Below are 22,958 nucleotides of genomic sequence, written 5' to 3'. Positions count from 1 at the left end.
CTGTCATGCATTGGAGAAGGAAATGGCAACCCACTCCAGTGTTCTTGCCTGGAGAATCCCATGCACGGGGGAGCCTGGTGGGCTGCTGTCTATGGGGTCACACAGAGTTGGACACGACTGAAGTGACTTAGCAGCAGCAGCAGCAGCAGCAACTATATTCTCAGGTCTTTATTTCATAAAAACAAAAACTTATGCTTACGAGAGAGAATTATTGGAAGACGATTGAAAAGGAAACATTAGGAATCTCTCTCTCCCCACCTAGACAACAACTTCACTCAAAGAACCTGCCTAATGTAACTCTTTTGGAACTATGGAATCTGTTGAAGGCTTTCAACTTCCAGGGGAGTTTTGGATGGTAAGTTATAGTTAACTTTGGTCGCTTTCATCACCTGGCACAGTAGCAGTTGCAGTACACGAGTCCCTAGTGCACGGCAGCCAGTTGGCCCCATAGTCCTGAGGCAGACTGGACAGTTTGTAGGAACCAAGGTGGGCCAAAAGTATCTTATCCTTCAGATAATAGGAATCTATGGTTTTATGGCTGACTGATGCTTCTACTCACACAGGTGTAGACAGAGTGGGGATGTCATGATTGTTGTACCTCTCCCTATTGTTACAAACCTCTCCCACTGAAGTGACTACCAGGGATTAAAAGGGTCAATACTCTTCCCTCTCCATCGTTCACTTTTTTCCCCTTTTGGAGATGAATGAGAATAAAAACACAATGTACTAAAACTTGGCATGCAGCAAAAGTGGTGATGGTGGGTAAATTCACAGTTTTACACACTTACATTTAAAAGATAATAAAGATCTCAACATCCAAATTTTGCAAATTAAGGAACTAGCAAAAGAAGAATAAATTGATCCAACATAGTGAAAAGAAGAAAATGATAAAGATTAGAGCAGAAATAAATGAATCGTAGAACAGAAAACCAACAGAGAAATTCAATGAATGAACCTGAAGGTTAGTTCCTCAAACAGATCAACAAAATTGATAAACCTTTACCTAGATGTACTACTAATAAAAAAAGAGACTCAAATTACTGAAATCAGAAATAAAAATGGGGACATTACTATTTTATAGAAATAAAAAGGATTATAAGAGAGTACTAAGAACAGCTGTATCCCAACAAATTGGATAACCTACATGGACAAATTCCTAGAAACACAAAACCTATTTTGTAATCATGAAGAATTAGATAATGCAAACAAACCTACAATGAATAAGGAGACTGAATCATTAACCAAAAATCTTCCAACAAAGAAAAGTCCTAGACCCATTGCTTTCACTGCTGAATTCCACCAAACATTTCAAGAACTAATACCAACTCATTAGGATGGCTATGTAAAGAAAAAGAAAAAAACAAAACCAGAAATCAACAAGAATGTGGAGGATGTAAAGAAATTAAAACTCCTGTGTACTATTGGTTGTTGTGGAGAACAGTATGGCTGTTTCTCAAAAAGTTAAAAATAGAATTACCATAAGATCCAGCAAGTCTGCTTAATAGATATACTGCAAAAATAACTGAAAGAAGGGTCTTGAAAGTGAAAGTGAAGTTGCTCAGTCATGTCCGACTCTTTGTGACCCCGTGGACTTTAGCCCACCAGGCTCCTCCATCCATGGGATTCTCCAGGCAAGAATACTGGAGTGAGTTGCCATTTCCTTCTCCAGGGGATCTTTCCAACCCAAGGATCAAACCCAGGTCTCCTGCATTGCAGGCAGACGCTTTAACCTTTGAGCCACCAGGAAAGCATGACCATATATATTTGTAATATTCATATTCATAGCAGCATTATTCACTCTAACTAGGGCTTCCCTGGTGGCTCAGATGGTAAAGAATCTGCCTGTAATGAGGGAGACCTGGGTTTGATCCCTGGGTTGGGAAGATCCCCTGGAGAAGTGCATGGCAACCCACTCCAGTATTACGGCCTGGAGAACCCCCATGGAGAGAGATGCCTGGCAGGCTACAGTCCATGGGGTTGCAATGAATCAGACATGACTAAGTGACTAAGCTCAACTCAGCACTGCACATAATATGGAAGCAATTCAAGTGTTCATCAACTGATGAATAAATAAGCAAATTGTGGTATATACATGCAATGAAATATTATTTAGCCTTCAAATAGAAGGAAATTCTGCAAAGGACGGATTTAACATGGATGAACCTTGAGCACTTTATTCAAAGCAAAATAAGCCACTTATAAAAAGACAAATATCTGTATGATTCAACTTATATAAGTCAAAACAAGAGAGAGAGATAGCAGGTTTCCAGGATCTGGGGTGGAGGAGTTGGTAGGGATATTATTGTTTAATGAGTATAGAATTTTGAGTATACAAGATGAAAAGGTAGATTGATGGCAGGAATGGTTGTACAATGTAATCAATGTATATTAAAATGATTAATTAAGATAGCACATTTTACATTATGTGTATTTTTACCATGGTTAAAACATTTTTAAATGACTAAAATCTATTACATTCACATGAAAACCTGTACACAAATATCAAAACAGATTTATTTATAGTAACTCATAAACAACCAGACAGCCTTATGTTGATGAATGATTAAACAAATTTCAGTACATCCATACAATGGAATACTACTCAGCAATGAAAAACAATAAACTATTGATACATGCAATAACCTGGATAACTCTCAAAGGGAACTACATTGAATGAAAAAAAGCCAATAACAACTGTTTACATATTTTATGATTCTATTTATATTATATTCTCAAAAGGACAAAATAATAAAAGTGGAGACTAAATTAGTGATTGTAAAGAGTTAGGGTTTGAGGTGAGGGAAGGCAGAAGGAAGTAAGAGGAGTGTGGTTATAAGAGAGAAACAATAGGAATACTTCTGGTGATGAAACCAGTGTGTCTTGGTTGTGGCATGTAACCCTACACGTGTAATAAAACCCTACACATGTAATAAAACTGCACAGCACTATATATACAAAACACATACAAAAGAATATAAGCAAAGCTGGGGAAATCTGAATAATACTGGTGGCTTGCATTGACTCCAATACCTTGGTTTTGGTATTGTACTAAAATTTTTACCATTGGAGTAAACAGGATAAAAGGTATACAGCATCATTTTGTATTATTTCTTATAAGTTAGCATGCAATTATCTCAAAAGTTTAATTTAAACTTTAAATCTAAACTTAATTTAATCTTAAATGTTTAATTTTAAAAATATTACTGATAATTTTAAAAATATAATAAAAATGTACTCTGGGGTTTATAACTAAAGTATTATTCATCACAACAACAGCACAAAGGACAGCAGATAGTCAATGGAATTAAGATTATAATGTTCTATACTCTATGTTGTAGAAAAATTATCCAAAGGTGAATTTTAATAAGGTAAGGATACTTCTTATAATTTCTAGAGCAACTAGTAAAAAAATAATTCAAAAATGTAAAAAGTCAATAGAGAAGATAGGAAATAATCAAAGAACTTAAAAAATTCAAAGTCAGGAAAAGAATGACCAAATAACCAATCTAGAATAAAGAGGACAAATAGGGAAAATGGCAAGATGTAATATAAACCTAAGTATATTCATTTGTAAACTAAATATTAATGGGTCAGATATTCCCACTGAAAAGCAGAGATTGTCCCACTAAATATAAAAGCAAGAACCAATAATATTCTATTTATAATAGATATGGGCTTCCCTTGTGGCTCAGCTGGTAAAGAATCCACCTGCAATGTGGGAGACCTGGCTTTGATCCCTGGGTTGGGAAGATCCCCTAGAGAAGGGGAAGGCTACCCACCCCAGGATTCTGGCCTGGAGAATCCCATGGACTGTATAGTCCATGGGGTCGCAAAGAGTCGGACACAACTGAGGGACTTTCACTTTCACTTTATCAGAGATATACCTTATTTTTAAAAACCTTTTTATTTTGTATTCAGGTATGGCTGATTAACAATGTTGTGATAGTTTCAGGTAAACAGCAAAGGGACTCAGTCATACATACACATGCATCCATTCTCCCCCAAACTCCCATCCTGACTGGAAGGTTCAAGATGCCATATAACACTGAGCAGAGTTCTGTGTGCTCTACAGTAAGTACTTGTTGCTTATGCATTTTAAATACAGCAGTATGTACATGTTCATCCTAAATTCCCTAACTACCCCTTCCCCCTATTTTTCCCCCGGCAACCATAAGTTTGTTCTCTAAGTCTTTGAGAAAGAGATGTACTTTAAATATAAAGACACAAAGCAGTTCAAAGACAAAGAACAAAAAAAATAAATGCCACAGAAACACTAATTATAAGAAAGCCAGTGTGGCAATATTAATAAAAGCAATCTTTAGGCAAGAATTATAACCAGCGAGAAGGGACATTTCATAATGAAAGGATGGTAATAAACCCATGAAAAAAATCTAACAATTCTAAATGCAAATACACATTAAAAAAAGAGTTTAAAATATGAGAAGCCAAACAACCACAATAATCACAATAACAACAACAAACACAGCCAAAGGGAGAAATACAGAAACCAACAGTCAGCTGGAAATATTACATCCCCTTTTCTATAACTTACAGATGAGGCACAGGAAGCCCTTAATTTCTCTCTGACTGAACAGGTTGCTCCCAGAAGGAAGAAGGCAGAAGTCATAGTCTAATCTCCTTGTCAACATGATATCTACATCTTCTCTAAATAGAACAATAATATTTGCTAGAAAGAGAGGTCTTTATATACAGAATATGTTCTTTAATGGATGTTCCTGGTTGATTACTTTTTATTATATATTTTGTAAATAAATACAGAATGTGGATTTATGAGGTATGGGTCCCTGGACAAGGTGACAAAAGCTATGCAAGTCTCTGGGAGTATTAAATGCAAATGTTTTATAACTCAAATGTTCTCCTTCAAAGTGAAATAACCCCATAAAAACACATTTGGAGCCTGTATCTATTACTGTGAGCCATAGGGTATGTGTCCAATAAAGGAAGAAACCTACAAAGTTGAAATCAATGTCTCTGACCTCTCCTTTCTTTGTCTGAGCCTCCTGACTGCCTTCTGTACCTTTGAAATTAATAATAAAACTTAATAGTAAGTTCTCTGATGTGTATGAGTTTGATTTGCAATCTAATGCTTTGTGTTAACTCCACAGAAAAAGCAGGAGGAAAATACAGTATAAAATACTTAAAAAGACTATTAACCAATTTAAATTGTATATTTTGGAAATTAAGCCCACCCCTGTTGGAATCATTTGTGTTTATTTTTTCCCAGTCTGTAGGTTGTCATTTTGTTTTCTTTATGGTTTCCTTTGCTGTGCAAAAGCTTTTAAGTTTGATTAGACCACTTGATTTTCTAATAGGACTCAGGATATGACTGATCCCTCTTAAAGTCTGATGTCAGCTGATACTATTCCCATATAACTATGGCCAAGGAATAACTTATAAAAATTACTAGTAAAAGAATTAACACTGGGGAATCTGTCAAACCTATATTTAAACCTCAGTGTGGTCCCCCACTGACCAACTATATGGACTTTGGGGAAATATTAACCCTAACCTTCCTGACCTTTTCCTCCTTAGAGACAAGATTCCTCAGTTGAAACATGGCGGGTGATGCTAATTTATAGGGCACAGCATGTAACGATGTTGATGATAAAACAACAGGTAACATTTACTGTGTTCATATATTTGCCCATCACTTTGTTCTGTGCATATATGTAGTATGTCACTTAATCTTTTAACCATTCCATCAGGTTATTGTTATCCTTAATTTACAAATGAGAAAACTGATTATTAAAACTTTTCCAAAGTCAAAGTGTAGCTGATGGGTAAGCTACAGAATTTTAAAAAGAGCCTGTGGTTAACCAATGGAACTTGACACATAATAAAGGCTCAGTAAGTGAAAGTTATTATAATTATTTTTCAACTACTAGATTCATCTAAATTATGATTAGCAGAGAAAGAAATCACCTTGGAGTCATTTTTTCTTTGATAAAAAGTTGAAAGGAATAGACATACACTCAAAATAAGAGAAATAGTTGGGCAAAGAGAAATCTTCTAAATAGGAAAGAGAGGTAAAACATGTATAATTTTCTAATGCTGAAAGAAAAAGATATATATATTTTATGATCAACTCCCCCATAGCCAAAGAGGCTGGAAAAGCCAGAACATGAAAAGAGGTAAATCCAATAGCCTAGCTCATGACCTGAGATACAAAAATGAATCTAAAGGAATTTCTGTAGCTCAAAGAGATTTTGGAGATATGGAGATACATATGTATATCTGGACAAAACACATATATATGTTCAGTCTCTGAAGCATTTAGAATCATCTGAAAAGAACTTTCAGATATACAAGCTGGATTTAGAAAAGGCAGAGGAACCACAGATCAAATTTCCAACATCCACTGGATCACAGAAAAAGCAAGCGAATTCCAGAAAAACATCTACTTCTGCTTTATTGATTATGTTAAAGCCTTTGACTGTGTGGATCACAAAAAAAATGTGGAAAATTCTTCAAGACATGGGGAATACCAGACCATCTAACCTGCCTCCTGAGAAACTTGTATGTGGGTCAAGAAGCAACAGTTAGAACCAGACATGGAACAATGGACTGGTTCCAAATTGGGAAAGGAGTACGTCAAGACTGTATACTGTCACCCTGCTTATTTAACTTATATGCAGAGTACATCATGCAAAATGCCGGACTGGATGAAGCACAAGCAGGACCAAGATTGTCGAGAAAAATATCAACAACCTCAGATATTCAGATGACACGATTCCAATGGCAGAAAATAAAGAGGAACTAACAGCCTCTTGATGAGTGTCAAAGAGGAAAGTGAAAAAGCTACATTAAAACTCAACATTCAAAATACTAAGATTATGGTATCCCATCCCATCACTTAATGACAAATAGATGGGGAAAAAGTGGAAACAGGCTGATTTTATTTTATTGGGCTCTAAAAGCATCGCAGATGGTGACTGTGGTCATGAAATTAAAAGACACTTGCTCCTTAGAAGAGAAGATATGACAAACCTAGACAGTGCATTAAAAAGCAGAGACATCATTTTGCCAAGAAAGGTCTGTATAGTTAAAGCTATGGTTTTTCCAGTAGTCACATATGAATGTGAGAGTTGGACCATAAAGAAGGCTGAATGCCAAAGACCTGATGCTTTCAAACTGTGATGCTGGAGAAGGCTCTTGAGAGTCCCTTGAACAACAAGGAGATCAAACCAGTCAATCCTAAAGGAAAGTGAAAGTCACTCAGTCATGTCCGACTCTTTGTGACCCCATGACTACACAGTCCATGGAATTCTCCAGGCCAGATCCCTGGAGTGGGTAGCCTTTCCCTTCTCCAGGGGATCTTCTCAATCCAGGGATCAAACCCAGGTCTCCCACGTTGCAGGCGGATTCTTTACCAGCTGAGCCACAAGGGAAGCCCAAGAATACTGGAGTGGGTAGCCTATCCCTTCTCTAGTGCATCTTCCCTACTCAGAAACTGAACTGGGGTCTCCTGCATTGCAGGCGGATTCTTTACCAACTGAGCTATGAGGGAATCCCCTATCCTAAAGGAAATCAACCTGAATATTCACTGGAAGAATTGATGCTGAAGTTAAAGTTTCAATACTTTGACCACCTGATGCAAAGAGCCAACACAATGGAAAAGATGCTGATGCTAGGAAAGACTGAAGGCAGTAGAAGAGGGTAACAGAGGATGAGATGGCTGGATGGCATCACTGACTTAATGGACACAAGTCTGCGCAAACACCAGGAGACAGTGAAGGACAGGAAAGTCTGGCGTGCTGCAGTCTATGGGGTCACAGAGAGTCAGACATGACTTAGTGACTGAACAACAACGACACAGGGACTAATGTAAGCAGTGACTATCAATAATTAAATCTGAAAAAGTCACCATTTTATTCTCAGGTGCTTTTAATTCTGAAAACTCTGTCTCTGACTATGTAATTATAAATGTGGTGATGGAGAATTTCAGTTTCTTCTCATGCTTGGCTGTTTTAAGGGTTTTTCTAATAATGATTTAATTATGTTTCAAATTATATCTATGAGAAATCTGGCTATCTGGATTACAAAGTTATTTATTAGGTACTTCAATCCATCTGGTAATGGCAGAAGGAAATCAACCACTTTTTGAGTTCTTACTTTTCAGTGATCACTTTATATAACAACAAAAACACCAAGCACACAAAAGGGTGTGCTGAATGAGAGACTGAAGCATAAAGGAGAAGGGGCTGAAGGGCACGTTCCAGGAACAGAGTGTAACTTTGATAAATGTTTGTTGGCACAGAGTGAGGGAAGGATAAGAAGATGAAGACAGGGGATTCCAGAAAGATAACTACACACGGAAATCCTGAGATGGGAGGAGGAACCTACGTAGCTTGGCTGGGATGCAGATTTCCTGCAAGTAAGGCAATACGTGCTGAGGAAAGTGTGGTCAAACGCTTACCTCATCCCATTGTAGAACAAGTTCTTGTAGTCAACATTTATTCTAGTGATATTTTCTTTTGTGAGGCGTTCAACAGAGTGTAACCGGCTCACTTGCTGAAAACCAGGAGCTTTTTTCTTGACATACTCCCTTTCAAAACCTGGCAACCAAAAAATCTGTAAGGAAAAACAGGAAGTCTTTCAGAGGATAATCAGCTGTCTAGGTACAAACAGACCCTACGTAGAATGGAAGGAGCCCCATTCCAGCATAGGTAACAGTCTATAAGGAGCAGACAGATTCTAGACCTTAGTGAAAGAGTCAACCTCACTAATACTGTCTAATGAATTCTTATAAAGGGGCTTTCATCAGGGTTGCTCTGGAGCTGAGTTTTCCCAGTTAACATCATGGAACCAAGGGTCCTCCGTGTCACCACACTAGCTAAAGTAGGTATGGAAGAAAGGTTAGAATCATAAACTCCTCCTCTGACTGATACTAAAAATCATCTTTGTGAGAGGTCATTTCCTGCCAACAGGGAAGGCTATTATGACTCATCTGTGGAAATAGTTCTATTTGCAAAAAAAACCCACATATGTGATTCTTTCATAGCATTCTTCCATATTCTGAGAATTTGACATTTGGAATGACTGCCCAAATGCAGAGTAGCTTCTGAAAAACATGATGAACAAATCTCTGCTCAAATAAGAACCAGATGTCCTTTCTATATTATTAATGAAAGCCAAGTCCTCAAAGTCTTAAGTGTTCCATACCCAGGCCTTCTAATGTATGTTGGTGATGGTGCAGGTCACATCATACAGCCATTAAACACATATTCCCTTTTAACAGAAGGGTGACATTTCATTTGGCTTTGAATAACAAACAGACTCAATGTTTTCCCCTACTGATACAAATTTAACAGGGTCATTCTTTAGATTGCCAAATATAGCTGTATAAAATAGTCATCTTCATTTTTATAGGGAGCAAAATTATTTAAGGATCCCAAGGAAGCGCTACAAGGTAGGTCAGATTCAACTGCTATTGTCGTGGGACACGCGACCCACCCACCAACCTCTACCATAAATACTGAGATAAACATACCAGACGTTGCTCAATCTGAGAGTCAAGGATTGTGCTTACTACATGGTGGACATACAAAGCTCTGAGAGAATGATTTGGTGCAGGGCCATAAAGATCAAAGATCACAAACTTTTTTTCCTTCTGTGCAAGTTCCAATAATTCAGTTAGCTTTGGAATCTTCTGATTTCCTGCTCTTTCCCTGTCAGCCTCTGATAAGGGTTTCATACCAAAAAATGGTTTGATCTAAAAATACATAAGAGAAAACACTGGCTCCCATCAAAAGCATTTTCCAATCCTCCTGCTTTTAGCCCCACACCAATTACCATTTTAACCTACCCATCAGGCCCTTTGTAATATTGGTCCTGAGATAAGAGTTGCCAAGAAGAGAAATTAAATGTAATCTCCATAGGTAATCATGGTATTTGGAATGCTTTATTCTATATTGTAGAACCTATATTGTTGATTTATTCTATATTGTTGTATTTGCACTGAAGGTCTCCTCATGTTCTTGTCTTAAACTTCCTTTTCAATCTTTTTTCTGTAACTCTCCTCAAAGTATTACAATTCCTTTTTAGTCACACTGGCTTCCCACACATTCTCTCACTGTTCTGGTTTTGTGTAATGGAAAGAAAGCAGGCTTTGTCTTCAGACTGAACTGGACTCAATTCAGTCCATTTATCCACCTGTTAAAAACCCTACCCTCAAATTGCAAAACCCAGTTCAAATGCTACCAACTTCATGAAGTGCCCACTTAAATATTCCTAAACTAAAGAGACTTCAATGCTGTTAAACCACAGTGAACAATTTTTATGCCTTTGTAATTGCATGTCTCATCCTGTCTTCTACTCATTTGTATATATCCTAGATCAGATTCAAATCCTAGTTTCATGTACTTCTTGCTGTGCAACACTGGTAAAACTATTTAAAATTTCTAAGTTTTCATTACCCTGATATAAGATGGAGAAGGGGAGAGTAATATGTGTATTTCTAGGATTATTTTGAAGATCAACAATAATAAAATATTTACCAGGCCTAGCAGCATGTCCAGTACACAAAGAAGCGCACAGTTCATAATAGTTCCTCACTCTCTACTGCTTCTACTGGAGGGCAACTCCCTAATGGTAGGCACTGTCATAATTTCTTCACCATACACAGCATTTTATTTTATTCCTCAGTCCATACATGTATTAGCTATATTAATATAGCTACTTTTATTGTCATTTGCCAACTTTAGATCATTTGTGTGTAAAGTCAGTGATTAAACACTGTCTCTCAGGAGAAAGACACAGTAGCTACACCCCACATATTCCCAAGACTAAAACAATATTTTTCTCTATACAACTTTATCTTCTCTCTCCTTCCCACCATATTTCTTTTACTTCCTTTACTTCCTAAGCAACCTGTCCTTTCTCACCTTTTTCTCAAGAAAGAATCAATCACACTGAACATTGTTCCCATGCTATACCTGAAAGCAGATTATAAGTGTAGAATTAAACCCTTCTACATCTGAGTTGAGGTCTATAATTAAAGGTTTTCTTAATCCTCAGGAAAAACAAAAATTTGCTTTGAAATACAACATTTTGTTAGATTCTATCAGATCTAGACCAACTGATTCACTTAATTGTTAGAACTTTGTGTGGGGAAAAAAAATTGTTAAAAGAACAGGATGGGAAAGATCAAGAAAGGATTTAAATAGCCCAGCTGTGCATAATTTATTCAAAGTCCTGTAATGACTTAAAAAAAAAATAAGAAATGCACTATCAGTTCAGTCCAGTTCAGTCACTCAGTCGTGCCCGACTCTTTGCGACCCCAGCAATCTGGATTCCAGCTTGTGCTTCTTCCAGCCCAGCGTTTCTCATTATGTACTCTGCATAGAAGTTAAATAAGCAGGGTGACAATATACAGCCTTGACGTACTCATTTTCCTATTTGGAACCAGTCTGTTGTTCCATGTCCAGTTCTAACTGTTGCTTCCTGACCTGCATATAGTTTTCTCAAGAGGTGGGTCAGGTGGTCTGGTATTCCCATCTCTTGAAGAATTTTCCACAGTTTATTGTGATCCACAGAGTCAAAGGCTTTGGCGTAGTCAATAACGCAGAAATAGATGTTTTTCTGGAACTCTCTTGCTTTTTCCATGATCCAGCAGATGTTGGCAATTTGATCTCTTGTTCCTCTGCCTTTTCTAAAGCACTTGAACATCTGGAAGTTCACGGTTCACGTATTGCTGAAGCCTGGCTTGGAGAATTTTGAGCATTACTTTACTAGCATGTGAGATGAGTGCAATTGTGCGGTAGTTTGAGCATTCTTTGGCATTGCCTTTCTTTGGGATTGGAATGAAAACTGACCTTTTCGAGTCCTGTGGCCACTGATGAGTTTTCCAAATTTGCTGGCATATTGAGGGCAGCACTTTCACAGCATCATCTTTCAGGATTTGAAATAGCTCAACTGGAATTCCATCACCTCCACTAGCTGTGTTCGTAGTGATGCTTTCTAAGGCCCATTTGAATTCACATTCCAGGATGTCTGGCTCTAGATGAGTGATCATACCATCGTGACTATCTGGGTCATGAAGATCTTTTTTGTATAGTTCTTCTGTGTATTCTTGCCACCTCTTCTTAATATCTTCTGCTTCTGGTAGGCCCATACCATTTCTGTCCTTTATCGAGCCCATCTTTGCATGAAATGTTCCCTTGGTATCTCTAATTTTCTTGAGCAGATCTCTAGTCTTTCCCATTCTGTTGTTTTCCTCTATTTCTTTGCATTGATTGCTGAGGAAGGCTTTCTTATCTCTTCTTGCTATTCTTTGGAACTCTGCATTCAGATGCTTGTATCTTTCCTTTTCTCCTTTGCTTTTCACTTCTCTTCTTTTCACAGCTATTTGTAAGGCCTCCCAGACAGCCATTTTGCTTTTTTGCATTTCTTTTCCATGGGAATGGTCTTGATCCCTGTCTCCGGTACAATGTCACAAACCTCATTCCATAGTTCATCACGCACTCTATCTATCAGATCTAGTCCCTTAAATCTATTTCTCACTTCCACTGAATAATCATAAGGGACTTGATTTAGGTCATACCTGTATGGTCTAGTGGTTTTCCCTACTTTTTTCAATTTAAGTCTGAATTTGGCAATAAGGAGTTCATGATCTGAGCCACAGTCAGCTCCCAGTCTTGTTTTTGCTGACTGTATAGAGCTTCTCCATCTTTAGCTGCAAAGAATATAATCAATCTGATTTCAGTGTTAACCATCTGGTGATGTCCATGTGTAGAGTCTTCTTTTGTGTTGTTGGAAGAGGGTGTTTGCTATGACAAGTGCGTTCTCATGGCAAAACTCTATTAGCCTTTGCCCTGCTTCATTCCGTATTCCAAGGCCAAATTTGCCTGTTACTCCTGGTGTTTCTTGACTTCCTACTTTTGCATTCCAGTCCCCTATAATGAAAAGGACATCTTTTTGGGGTGTTAGTTTTAAAAGGTCTTGTAGGTCATCTTAGAACCATTCAGCTTCTTCAGCATTACTGGTTGGGGCATAGACTTGGATTACTGTATATTATTGAATGGTTTGCCTTGGAAACAAACAGAGATCATTCTGTCGTTTTTGAGATTGCATCCAAGTACTGCATTTTGGACTCTTTTGTCGACCATGATGGCTACTCCATTTCTTCTGAGGGATTCCTGCCCACAGTAGTAGATATAATGGTCATCTGAGTTAAATTCACCCATTCCAGTCCATTTTAGTTCGCTGGTTCCTAGAATGCCGATGTTCACTCTTGCCATCTCCTGTTTGACCATTTCCAATTTGCCTTGATCCATGGACTTAACATTCCAGGTCCTGTGCAATATTGCTTTTTACAGCATCTGACCTTGCTTCTATACAAGGACATTTATTTCTGAAGCCTTTAATGATAAAGTCGATGAAAAATACAAAATAGCAAAACTATAAAGATTAATCAATAGAAGAGTTTAAAACTATATTTCAGTAATCTCTAAACACCATTATGAGGTAGATCTAATATCTGAAGTAAATTGAGCCTCTTTTTTTATATTGGGTTGGCCAAAAAGTTCATTCCAGGTTTTCCATATCAAAGAAATATTTTGGCCAACCCAATATATAAAACAGGTGGACTTATTCAGAAAAATTAACTGGAATAGGAAAATACCAGTTTAGATTATCTCCAATATAAAGTTGAGCATTTTCAAAATAATACTAAAAGACCCTTGGTTCTCTATGCCTATGCTTAGAAAAATTACAGGTAGAAGGGCCATCGAATGATCCAGTGTATTATACTGGTTTAGAAGTCTGAAAATTTATAAATTTGGCCCAATGGTGCCACTTAGAGGGAAACAATACAACTCAACAGACAATTATGAGAACTACATGTAAGTATGAAGGAACAATACAGTTTTCTTGTTGATATAGGTACCTTTATTATTAATCTCACTACCATAAAAAATCAGATTGCTCAGAGTACTAAAACCAAGAAGTGGTATTTTCTAACAATCCTAGGTCCTTTTCCATGTCCTTTTCTATAAATGACATAGGAACACTCCTTTTTTATCTATGGCATATTCTTATTGTTAGGAATCTACTTTGCAAAAAGAACCAACAAAAGAAATGTACCACAGACAAATAACTATCAGGAGTCACAGAAAATTCTATATACATTATCAAATTATATCTGTGGACATTAGTAGACTGATTTTAAAAAACAATCAGATAATTATCCATGGTACTTAGCAACTGAACCACAACAACCAGAATCCCTGAGGGGAAAAGAGGCAGAATAATTAGAGTCAAACTCCTAAGAGTTCACATTGACTCTATTGACACTGTTGCCTAAAATCCTGTTACTGCTGAAGTTGGAGCAGACTTAAGTCAACTTTGCTGTTGTTGTTCAGTTGCTAAGTCATGTCTGACTCTTTTGTGACTCCACAGACTGTATCCCTCCAGGCTCCTCTGTCCATGGGTTTTCCCAGGCAAGAATACTGGAATGGGTTGCCATTTCCTTCTCCCAGGGAATCTTCCCAGCCCAGGGATCGAACCAGTGCCTCCAGCATTCCTATACTGGCAGGCAGACTGTTTACCACTGAGCCACCAAGGAAGCCAATATAACAAGGATTAAATATCTCTTGTATTAGTCCAAGCAATATGTCTAGTTTACATGTTTTTTTAAAAACACCAAAACTGAGGTGGTGGTCCTCCAGCAATATCTGTCAGCTATTAACCAAAGAGTTATACCTCATTTTCTAGCACTGCTTTACCTGTATGTACTCTCCTTGGTTCTATCTTTACTTCTTTCCATGTTCCAGCTAATAAAGATAGCCACTATTTATTGCTTTCACCAGAGCAAAATCAACAATTTACCTGAAAAGTTATATTTCTATCATTTACAGAAGGCCCACTCTACTTTCTCAAGTCTTAAACAAAAGACCTTAAGGATATGCAGTAATCTCGTAACCTAAAATTGAAATTCTAAGACTGACTCTGTAGTTCCATTCTCACAGTTTCTAAGGAGAAATTTTAACTCCACAAAATAACAGTTCATCATACAGAATTCATCAAACTTACTCTGTGAAGGGCCATACACTAAAGATTTTTGGTTTTGTTAGTCTCTGTCACAACCATTCAACTCTATTATAAGACAAAAACAGCCATAAACAATTTGTAAATGAATAAGCATGGCTATGTTCCAATCAAACTTTATTTATGGAAATCAAAATTTGAGTTTTATATAATTTTAACATGTCAGGAAACATTATTCTTTCGATTCTCCTTCAACCATTCAAAAATACAAGAACCATTCTGAGCTCACAAGCTGTACAAAAATAGTCAGTGGGCTACATCTGAACAGCAGGCCATAGTTTGTAAAGCCCTGGATCCAGGTCATGACATATTAGCTAAGGAGAGACATAATTTAATGAGAGATTACAAATTAACCAAATTATCCATGGTCAAATACTAAAGACGATTAAGATGATTTCCAGGATTAACTGGATATTACAGAGTATAGGTAGCAAGCTTTTTTGAAATACACAGGTGTGTTGACTTACACAAAATCTTAGAACCATTCTCCCAAAACACAGGAAACAAAAAGACCTTTAGCAATCTCAAAATATTTCTTCCAGATCATCAAAATCTTTGTTTTTGAAAGTAAAATGGAAGGCCATAGTCCAAGGGTATTAATTTAACAACCTGACATATATCAAAAATTCTGCCTAATGAATGCAAGGCTTTTTTAACCAATGCAGTTTTAGCAAAACTAGTCTAATAATATTTAGACCTCACACTAGGTTCATCTTTCTATTATATGGTACCATATTCAATGTAATCCCTCTTGCTAACTTAAAATATCTAGTATTTTTAAGTTAGTTGATTAATTACCAAATACTAATTTTCTCTTTTTCATATTACCATTCACTAATATCACACTCTTAATACAGCAACTGCATCATCCTAATCAACAAAGGAGAATCTCATCATTTCTATAATTTGAGAACTGTCCATACATGGAACATATCTTTTGGATGCCCCTAAATCAAATCTTGGTTTAATGTTATTTACTGTTGGTTAAACTTAAAAATGAAAAAAGGTAATAACAGGTCAATTATGCAATTTTTCTAGACTCTCTTAAAGAATCCCAAGTCCATTACCAAACAACAAATTGGCTCAATTGGCCAAAATTATGGCTCTTTCTAGGACATGTGGGATTATTAAAAATAACTCTTTTTTTGCTTTTCAAGTGGCTCACAACTATAGAATGCTACAGGGGAAAAGATTCTTAACCTCTTCATGCTAAGTTGTTTCAGTTGAGTCTGACTCTTTGGATCCTATGGACTGTAACCAGCCAGGCTCCTCTGTCCCTGGGATTCTCCAGGCAAAAATACTGGAATGAGTTGCCATGCCCTCCTCCAGGGGATCTTCCTGACCCAGGGATCAAACTCACATCCCTTGTGTCTCCTGCACTGGCAGGTAGGTTCTTTACCACTAGCGCCACCTAGGAAGCCCAACATCTTCAGTCATATCAAAAATGAATAATACATACACGTATTACCAGATGTTTTGCAGCTCCCCAAATAAACTGCTGTGCTAAAATTAGAGCTCCACTTAGAGGAAATGTTTTGGCAGATCATACGAAACAGAATGCTCTGACTAATGCCCTTAGACAAGGGCCTCTTATAGAGAAGACAGACCACTGTATTGAACTCAAGAATTCCATCATTAATGGAAACATAGTAATCTTAGAAAAATGTATTCTCTCACAGTTTGGAAGCCGGAAGTCTAAAATCAAGGTGTTGGCAGGCCCATGCTCACCCTGTTGGCTCTAGGGGGAAATCTGTTTTTTGTCTCTGCAAGCTTCAGGTGACTGCTAGCATTCCTTGGCCTTCTTTGGCTAACAGCCACATCACTCCAATTCTTACCTCTGTGATTACATCACTTCCCCTCTCTGTTTGGTCGCCCTTATGTATACATCTATTCTCCCCTTGTCTCTTCATTACAACAATACGTGATTATATTTAGGGTCCACCCAGACAATCCAGGATAAGCTCCTACTTTGCAGATCCTTAACTTAATCACATCGTTTGCCTTTATGATAAGAGTCACAGGTTCTAGGGAGTATGGTGTGACTGTATCTTTTTTGGTGTCACCAATCAACCTACTATACCAATTTTATTAGTAACAACTATTTGTGTAAGTAATACCTAAATGAAGTGAAATAGCCTTGATCTAGCAGTAGAAGATTTTAAAAAATGCTTGGGGTGTAATAATGAATGTTTGTCATGACAATTCTTTTTAAAAAAAAGTACATAAAACTTCAGTAAAGTTAGCTGTGCCTCTTGTATAACTCCTATAGTTTTCTAATATGTGGGAATCAGGCTTTTTGACATTAACCCAAAACAAGATTAAATGTTCTATAGGGCTGTTGCATCTTTTCCAATTGCAGGATTCCCCAAACTCTCAGAAAACAATATCTGCTTATAAAGAGACTGAAAAAAATAGCATATTTCCTAGGAAACAGCCTTCTAAGGATAGTGAGCCCATTATCAGGAACTGAATAATTCAAAGTAATTATCAAAAATTTGTTTTTTACTTTGGCTGACATAATAAATATATAATTTATTACGGTATAATAAATAACATAGCCCAAGTTATTGGCAGACAATAAAACAATATAAATTCTTTAGCCTGAGAAGTAATGGAAAATTTAAAAAGCCCTATATTAACTTTTGACCAACTAGCAACACTGTTAACAGCACCATTTCTGCTGTAGCTCCATTGGGTGGATGGTGTCCATTGAAGCAATTACAATTACTTGCATTGGACTTGATTTTGCAGCAGTGGATGCTACTTGAAGCGCTTTGGTAAAATTACTAGTGCCATTAACTGTACATTTTCAACAACACTGAGAGAGAAGAAATAGGTATAACAAACGTATTTGCCTACTAAGCCCCATATACAAGACAATCATTCCTTCAGCAACTTACACCATGTGCTCATAAAACACAAATCATGCTCTCAAGACATTCACAGTTTAGTAAGGGAGATAAGACAGACAAATAAAACACAACATAAGTTCCCATCCGAAGCTCTCACTACCTACACATTTTCTTGTCTTTTTCACAAAATAAAGTCATTACACTTAAGAAAAAAAAATGATAAAAGTTCCACGACAGCAGTCACTGAAAAGTGACCTTCTTATAGTTGGACTACAGTAACAATAAGACAAAATTTGCAGAAAACTTCAAATGCATTATTTAATTTGACCTCAAAACTTTACATTAAACATGATAAGTGACATGCCTAATGATTCACCAAACAGGGAAATGATAAGTGACACCCAACTGTTCATGACAAATTCCAGGCAAAAATTCAGTCCTCATGCTAAGAGTCCTTTCTTGGGTGTATTATTTCCCACTACAGGTATCATGCTAGAATGAGGGTATTCATTATCAGTAAAGAATGAGATGGCAAGATTGTTCTGGAATGTATGTTAACAAACTACCTTCTTCACCAAGAAATCTTTTTATGCAAAGAAAAAACTGAACTAAATAGTGTGTTTAGTGATACAGCTGATACAAAGTATTCGGTTGTTCTGAATAACAACAACTAAAGACAAATAGGTGGGTACAGTAAGTTATAGAAAATATGAGAGAAAGTGAACTATGTTTACTTTCAGTACAGTTCAGTCACTCACTCGTGTACAACTATTTGTGACCTCATGGACTGCAGCACACGAGGCTTCCCTGTCCTTCACCAACTCCCAGAGCTTGCTCAAACTGATGTTCATCAAGTAGGCAATGCCATCCAACCATCTCATCCTCTGTCATCCCCTTCTCCTCCTGCCTTCAATCTTTTCCAGCATCGGGGTCTTTTCAAATGAGTCAGTTCTTCGCATCATGTGCCAAAGTATTGGGAGTTTCAGCTTCAGCATCAGTCCTTCCAATGAATATTCAGGACTGATTTCCTTTAGGATGGACTGGTTGGATCTCCTTGCAGTCCAGGGGACTCTCAAGAGTCTTCTCCAACACCACAGTTCAAAAGCATCAATTCTTCGCGCTCAGCTTTCTTTCTACTCCAACTCTCACATCCATACTGGAAAATCCATAGCTTTGACTAGATGGACTGTTGTTGGCAAAGTAATGCCTCTGCTTTTTAATATGCTGCCTAGGCTGATCATAGTTTTTCTTCCAAGGAGCAAGCGTCTTTTAATTTCATGGCTGCAGTCACCATCTGCAGTGATTTTGGAGCCCCAAAAAATAAAGTTTGTCTCTCTTTCCATTGTTTCCCCATCTATTTCCCATGAAGTGATGGGACTAGATGCCATGATCTTACTTTTCGTTGAGCTTTAAGCTAACTTTTTCACTCTCCTCTTTCATTTTCATCAAGAGGCTCTTTAGTTCTTCTTCGCTTTCTATGATAATGGTGTCATCTGCATACCTGAAGTTATTGATATTTTTCCTGGCAGTCTTGATTACAGCTTGTAATTTATCCAGCCCAGCATGTTGCATGATGTACTCTGTATATAAGTTAAATAAGGAGGGTGATGATATACAGCCTTGACATACTCCTTTCCCAATTTGGAACCAGTCTGTTGTTCCATGACCAGTTCTAACTGTTGCTTCTTGACCTGCATACAGATTTTTCAGGAGACAGGTCAGGTGGTCTGGTATTCCCATCTCTTTCAGAATTTTCCACAGTTTGTTGTGATCCACATGGTCAAAGGCTTTGGTGTAGCCAATAAAGCAGAAGTAGATGTTTTTCTGGAACTCTCTTCCTTTTTCGATGATCCAGTGGAGGTTGGTCTGGTTCCTCTGGCTTTTTTCTAAATCTAGCTTGATCATCTGGAAATTCTTGGTTCACATACTGCTGAAGCCTCGCTTGGAGAATGTTGAGCATTACTTTGCTAGTATGTGAGATGAGTGCAACTGTGAGTTAATTTGAGCATTCTTTGGCATTGCCTTTCTTTGGAACTGGAATGAAAACTGACCTTTACCAGTCCTGTGGCCACTGCTGAGTTTTCCAAATTTGCTGACATATTGAGTGCAGCACTTTCACAGCATCATTTTTTAAGATTTGAAATGGCTCCACTAGAATTCCTTCACCTCCACTAGCTTTGTTTGCAGTGATGCTTCCTAAGGCCCACTTGACTCTGCATTCCAGGATGTCTGGCTCTAAGTGAGTGATCACACCATTGTGGTTATCTGGGTCATGAAGATCTTTTTTGTATAGTTCTTCTGTGTATTCTTGCCACCTCTTCTTAGCATCTTCTGCTTCTGTTAGGTCCATACATTTCTGTCCTTTATTGTGTCCATATTGCATGAGATGTTCCCTTGGTATATCTAATTTTCTTGAAAAGGTCTCTAGTCTTTCCCATCCTATTGTTTTCCTCTATTACTTTGCATTGATCACTGAGGAAGACTTTCTTATCCCTCCTTGCTATTCTTTGGAACTCTGCATTCAAACGGGCATATCTTTCCTTTTCTCCTTTGCCTTTAGCGTCTCTTCTTTTCTAGCTATTTGTAAGGCCTCCTCAGGCAACCATTTTGCATCTATCATTTCTTTTTCTTGGGAATGGTCTTGATCACTGCCTCCTGTACAATGTCACAAACCTCCATCCATAGTTCTTCAGGCACTCTATCAGATCCAATCCCTTGACTCTATTTATCACTTTCACTGTATAATCGTAAGGGATTTGATTTAGGCCATACCTGAATGATCTACTGGTTTTCCCTACTTCCTTCAACTTAAGTCTGAATTCTGCAACAAGGACCTCATGATCTGAACCACAGTCAGCTCCCAGTCTTGTTTTTGCTGACTGTATTCAGCTTTTCCATCTTTGGCTGCAAAGTTAATCAACAATCTCATTTCAGTTTGACCATCTGGTGATGGTTAACAGAGTCTTCTCTTGTGTTGTTGGAAGGTGTTTGCTATGACCAGCACATTCTATTGGCAAAACTCTGTTAGCCTTTGCCCTGCTTCATTTTGTATTCCAAGGCTAAATTTGCCTGTTAAACTCCAGGTAGCTCTTGATTTTCTACTTTTGTATTCCAGTCTCCTATAATGAAGAGGACATCTTTTTGGGGTGTTAGTTCTGGAAGGTCTTGTAGGTCTTCATGGAACTGGTCAACTTAGCTTCTTCAGCATTACTGGTCAGGGCATAGACTTGGATTACTGTGATATTGAATGGTTTACCTTGGAAACGAACAGAGAGCATTCTGTTGTTTTTGAGATTGCATCCAAATACTGCATTTTGGACTCTTTTGTTGACTATGATGGCTACTCCACTTCTTCTGAGGTATTCTTGCCCACAGCAGTAGATATAATGGGCATCTGAGTTAAATTCACCCATTCCAGGCCATTTTAGTTCACTGATTCCTAAAATGTCGATGTTCACTCTTGCCATCTCCTGTTTCACGACTTTCAGTTTACCTTGATTCATGAACCTAACATTCCAGGTTCCTATGCAATACTGCTCTTTACAGCATCAGACTTTACTTCCATCTCCCATCACATCCACAGATGGGTGTTGTTTTCACTTTGGCTCTGTCTCTTCATTCTTTCTGGAATTATTTCTCCACTCTTCCCCAGTAGCATATTGGGCACCCACCAACCTGGAGAAGTCATCTTTCATGTACTAATTTTTTGCCTTTTCATGCTGTTCATGGGACTCTCAGGGCAAGAACACTGAGGTGGTTTGCCATTCACTTCTCCCGTGGACCACGTTTTGTCAGAACTCTCCACCATGACCCGTCCATCTTGGGTGACACTATAAAGCATGGCTCATAGTTTCATTGAGCTAAACAAGGCTGTGGCCATGTGATCAGATTGGTTAGTTTTCTGTTACTGTGGTTTTCATTCTGTCTCCCCTCTAAGGGCTAAGGATAAGAGGCTTATGGAAGCTTCCTGATTGGAGAGACTGTGGCAGAAACTAGGTCTTGTTCTGATGGGTGGGCCATGCTCAATTCAGTTCAGATGCTCAGTCGTGTCCAACTCTTTGCGACCCCCATGGACTGCAGCACGCCAGGCCTCCTTTTCCATCACCAACTCCCAGAGCTTACTCATACTCATGTCTACTGAGTCGGTGATGCCATCCAACCACCTCATCCTCTGTCATCCCCCTCCTCTCCTGCCTTCAATCTTTCCCAGCATCAGAGTCTTTTCAAATGAGTCAGTTCTTTGCATCACGTGGCCAAAGTATTGGAGTTTCAGCTTCAACATCATTTCTTCCAATGAATATTCAGGACTGATTTCTTTAGGGTGGACTGGTTAGACACCCTGTAGTCCAAGGGACTCTCATGAGTCTTCTCCAACATCACAGCTCAAAAGCATCAATTCTTTGATGCCCAGCTTTCTTCACAGTCCAACTCTCACATCCATACATGACCACTGGGAAAATCATAGCCTTGACTAGACAGACCTTTGTTGGCAAAGTAATGTCTCTGTTTTTTAATAAGCTGTCTAGGTTAATAGCTAGGTTAATAGCTTTTCTTCCAAGGAGTAAGCGTCTTTTAATTTCATGGCTACAGTCACCATGTGCAGTGATTTTGGATCCTGAAAAATAAAGTCTGCTACTGTTTCCACTGTTTCCCCATCTATTTCCCATGAAGTGATGGGACTAGATGCCATGATCTTAGTTTTCTAAATGTTGAGCTTTAAGCCAACTTTTTCACTATCATTTACTTTCATCAAGAAGCTCTTCAGTTCTTTTTAGTTTTCTGCCATAAGTGTGGTATCATCTGCATATCTGAGGTTATTGATATTTCTCCCAGAAATCTTCATTCCAGCTTGGGTTTCATCCAGCCCAGCGTTTCTCATGATGTACTCTGCATATAAGTTAAATAATGAGGGTGACAATATACAGCCTTGATGTACTCCTTTTCCTATTTGGAACCAGTCTGTTGTTCCATGTCCAGTTCTAACTGTTGCTTCCTGACCTGCATACAGAAGTCTCAAGAGGCACGTTAGGTGGTCTGGTA

General features: G+C 38.0%; 1 protein-coding gene across 1 annotated transcript in view; it reads right to left on the bottom strand.

The window, feature by feature from the left end:
- LOC104998189 (glycerophosphodiester phosphodiesterase domain-containing protein 4-like) overlaps positions 1-22,958 on the bottom strand; it is a 129,963-nt gene that overhangs the window by 31,506 nt on the left and 75,499 nt on the right. Inside the window, exons 11-12 of the mRNA XM_010853255.1 lie at positions 9,512-9,733; positions 8,438-8,592 (exon numbers count right to left, since the gene is read on the bottom strand). Coding sequence (XP_010851557.1) covers positions 8,438-8,592; positions 9,512-9,733 — 377 coding nt within the window. The remainder of the gene's footprint in view (positions 1-8,437; positions 8,593-9,511; positions 9,734-22,958) is intronic.

This window comes from Bison bison, unplaced genomic scaffold (assembly GCF_000754665.1).
Source record: "Bison bison bison isolate TAMUID 2011002044 unplaced genomic scaffold, Bison_UMD1.0 scf7180017864324, whole genome shotgun sequence".
Classification (NCBI taxonomy): Eukaryota; Metazoa; Chordata; class Mammalia; order Artiodactyla; family Bovidae; genus Bison; species Bison bison.
The sequence above is the reverse complement of the archived record's forward strand: the minus strand, read 5'-3'. Positions and strand labels throughout refer to the sequence as shown.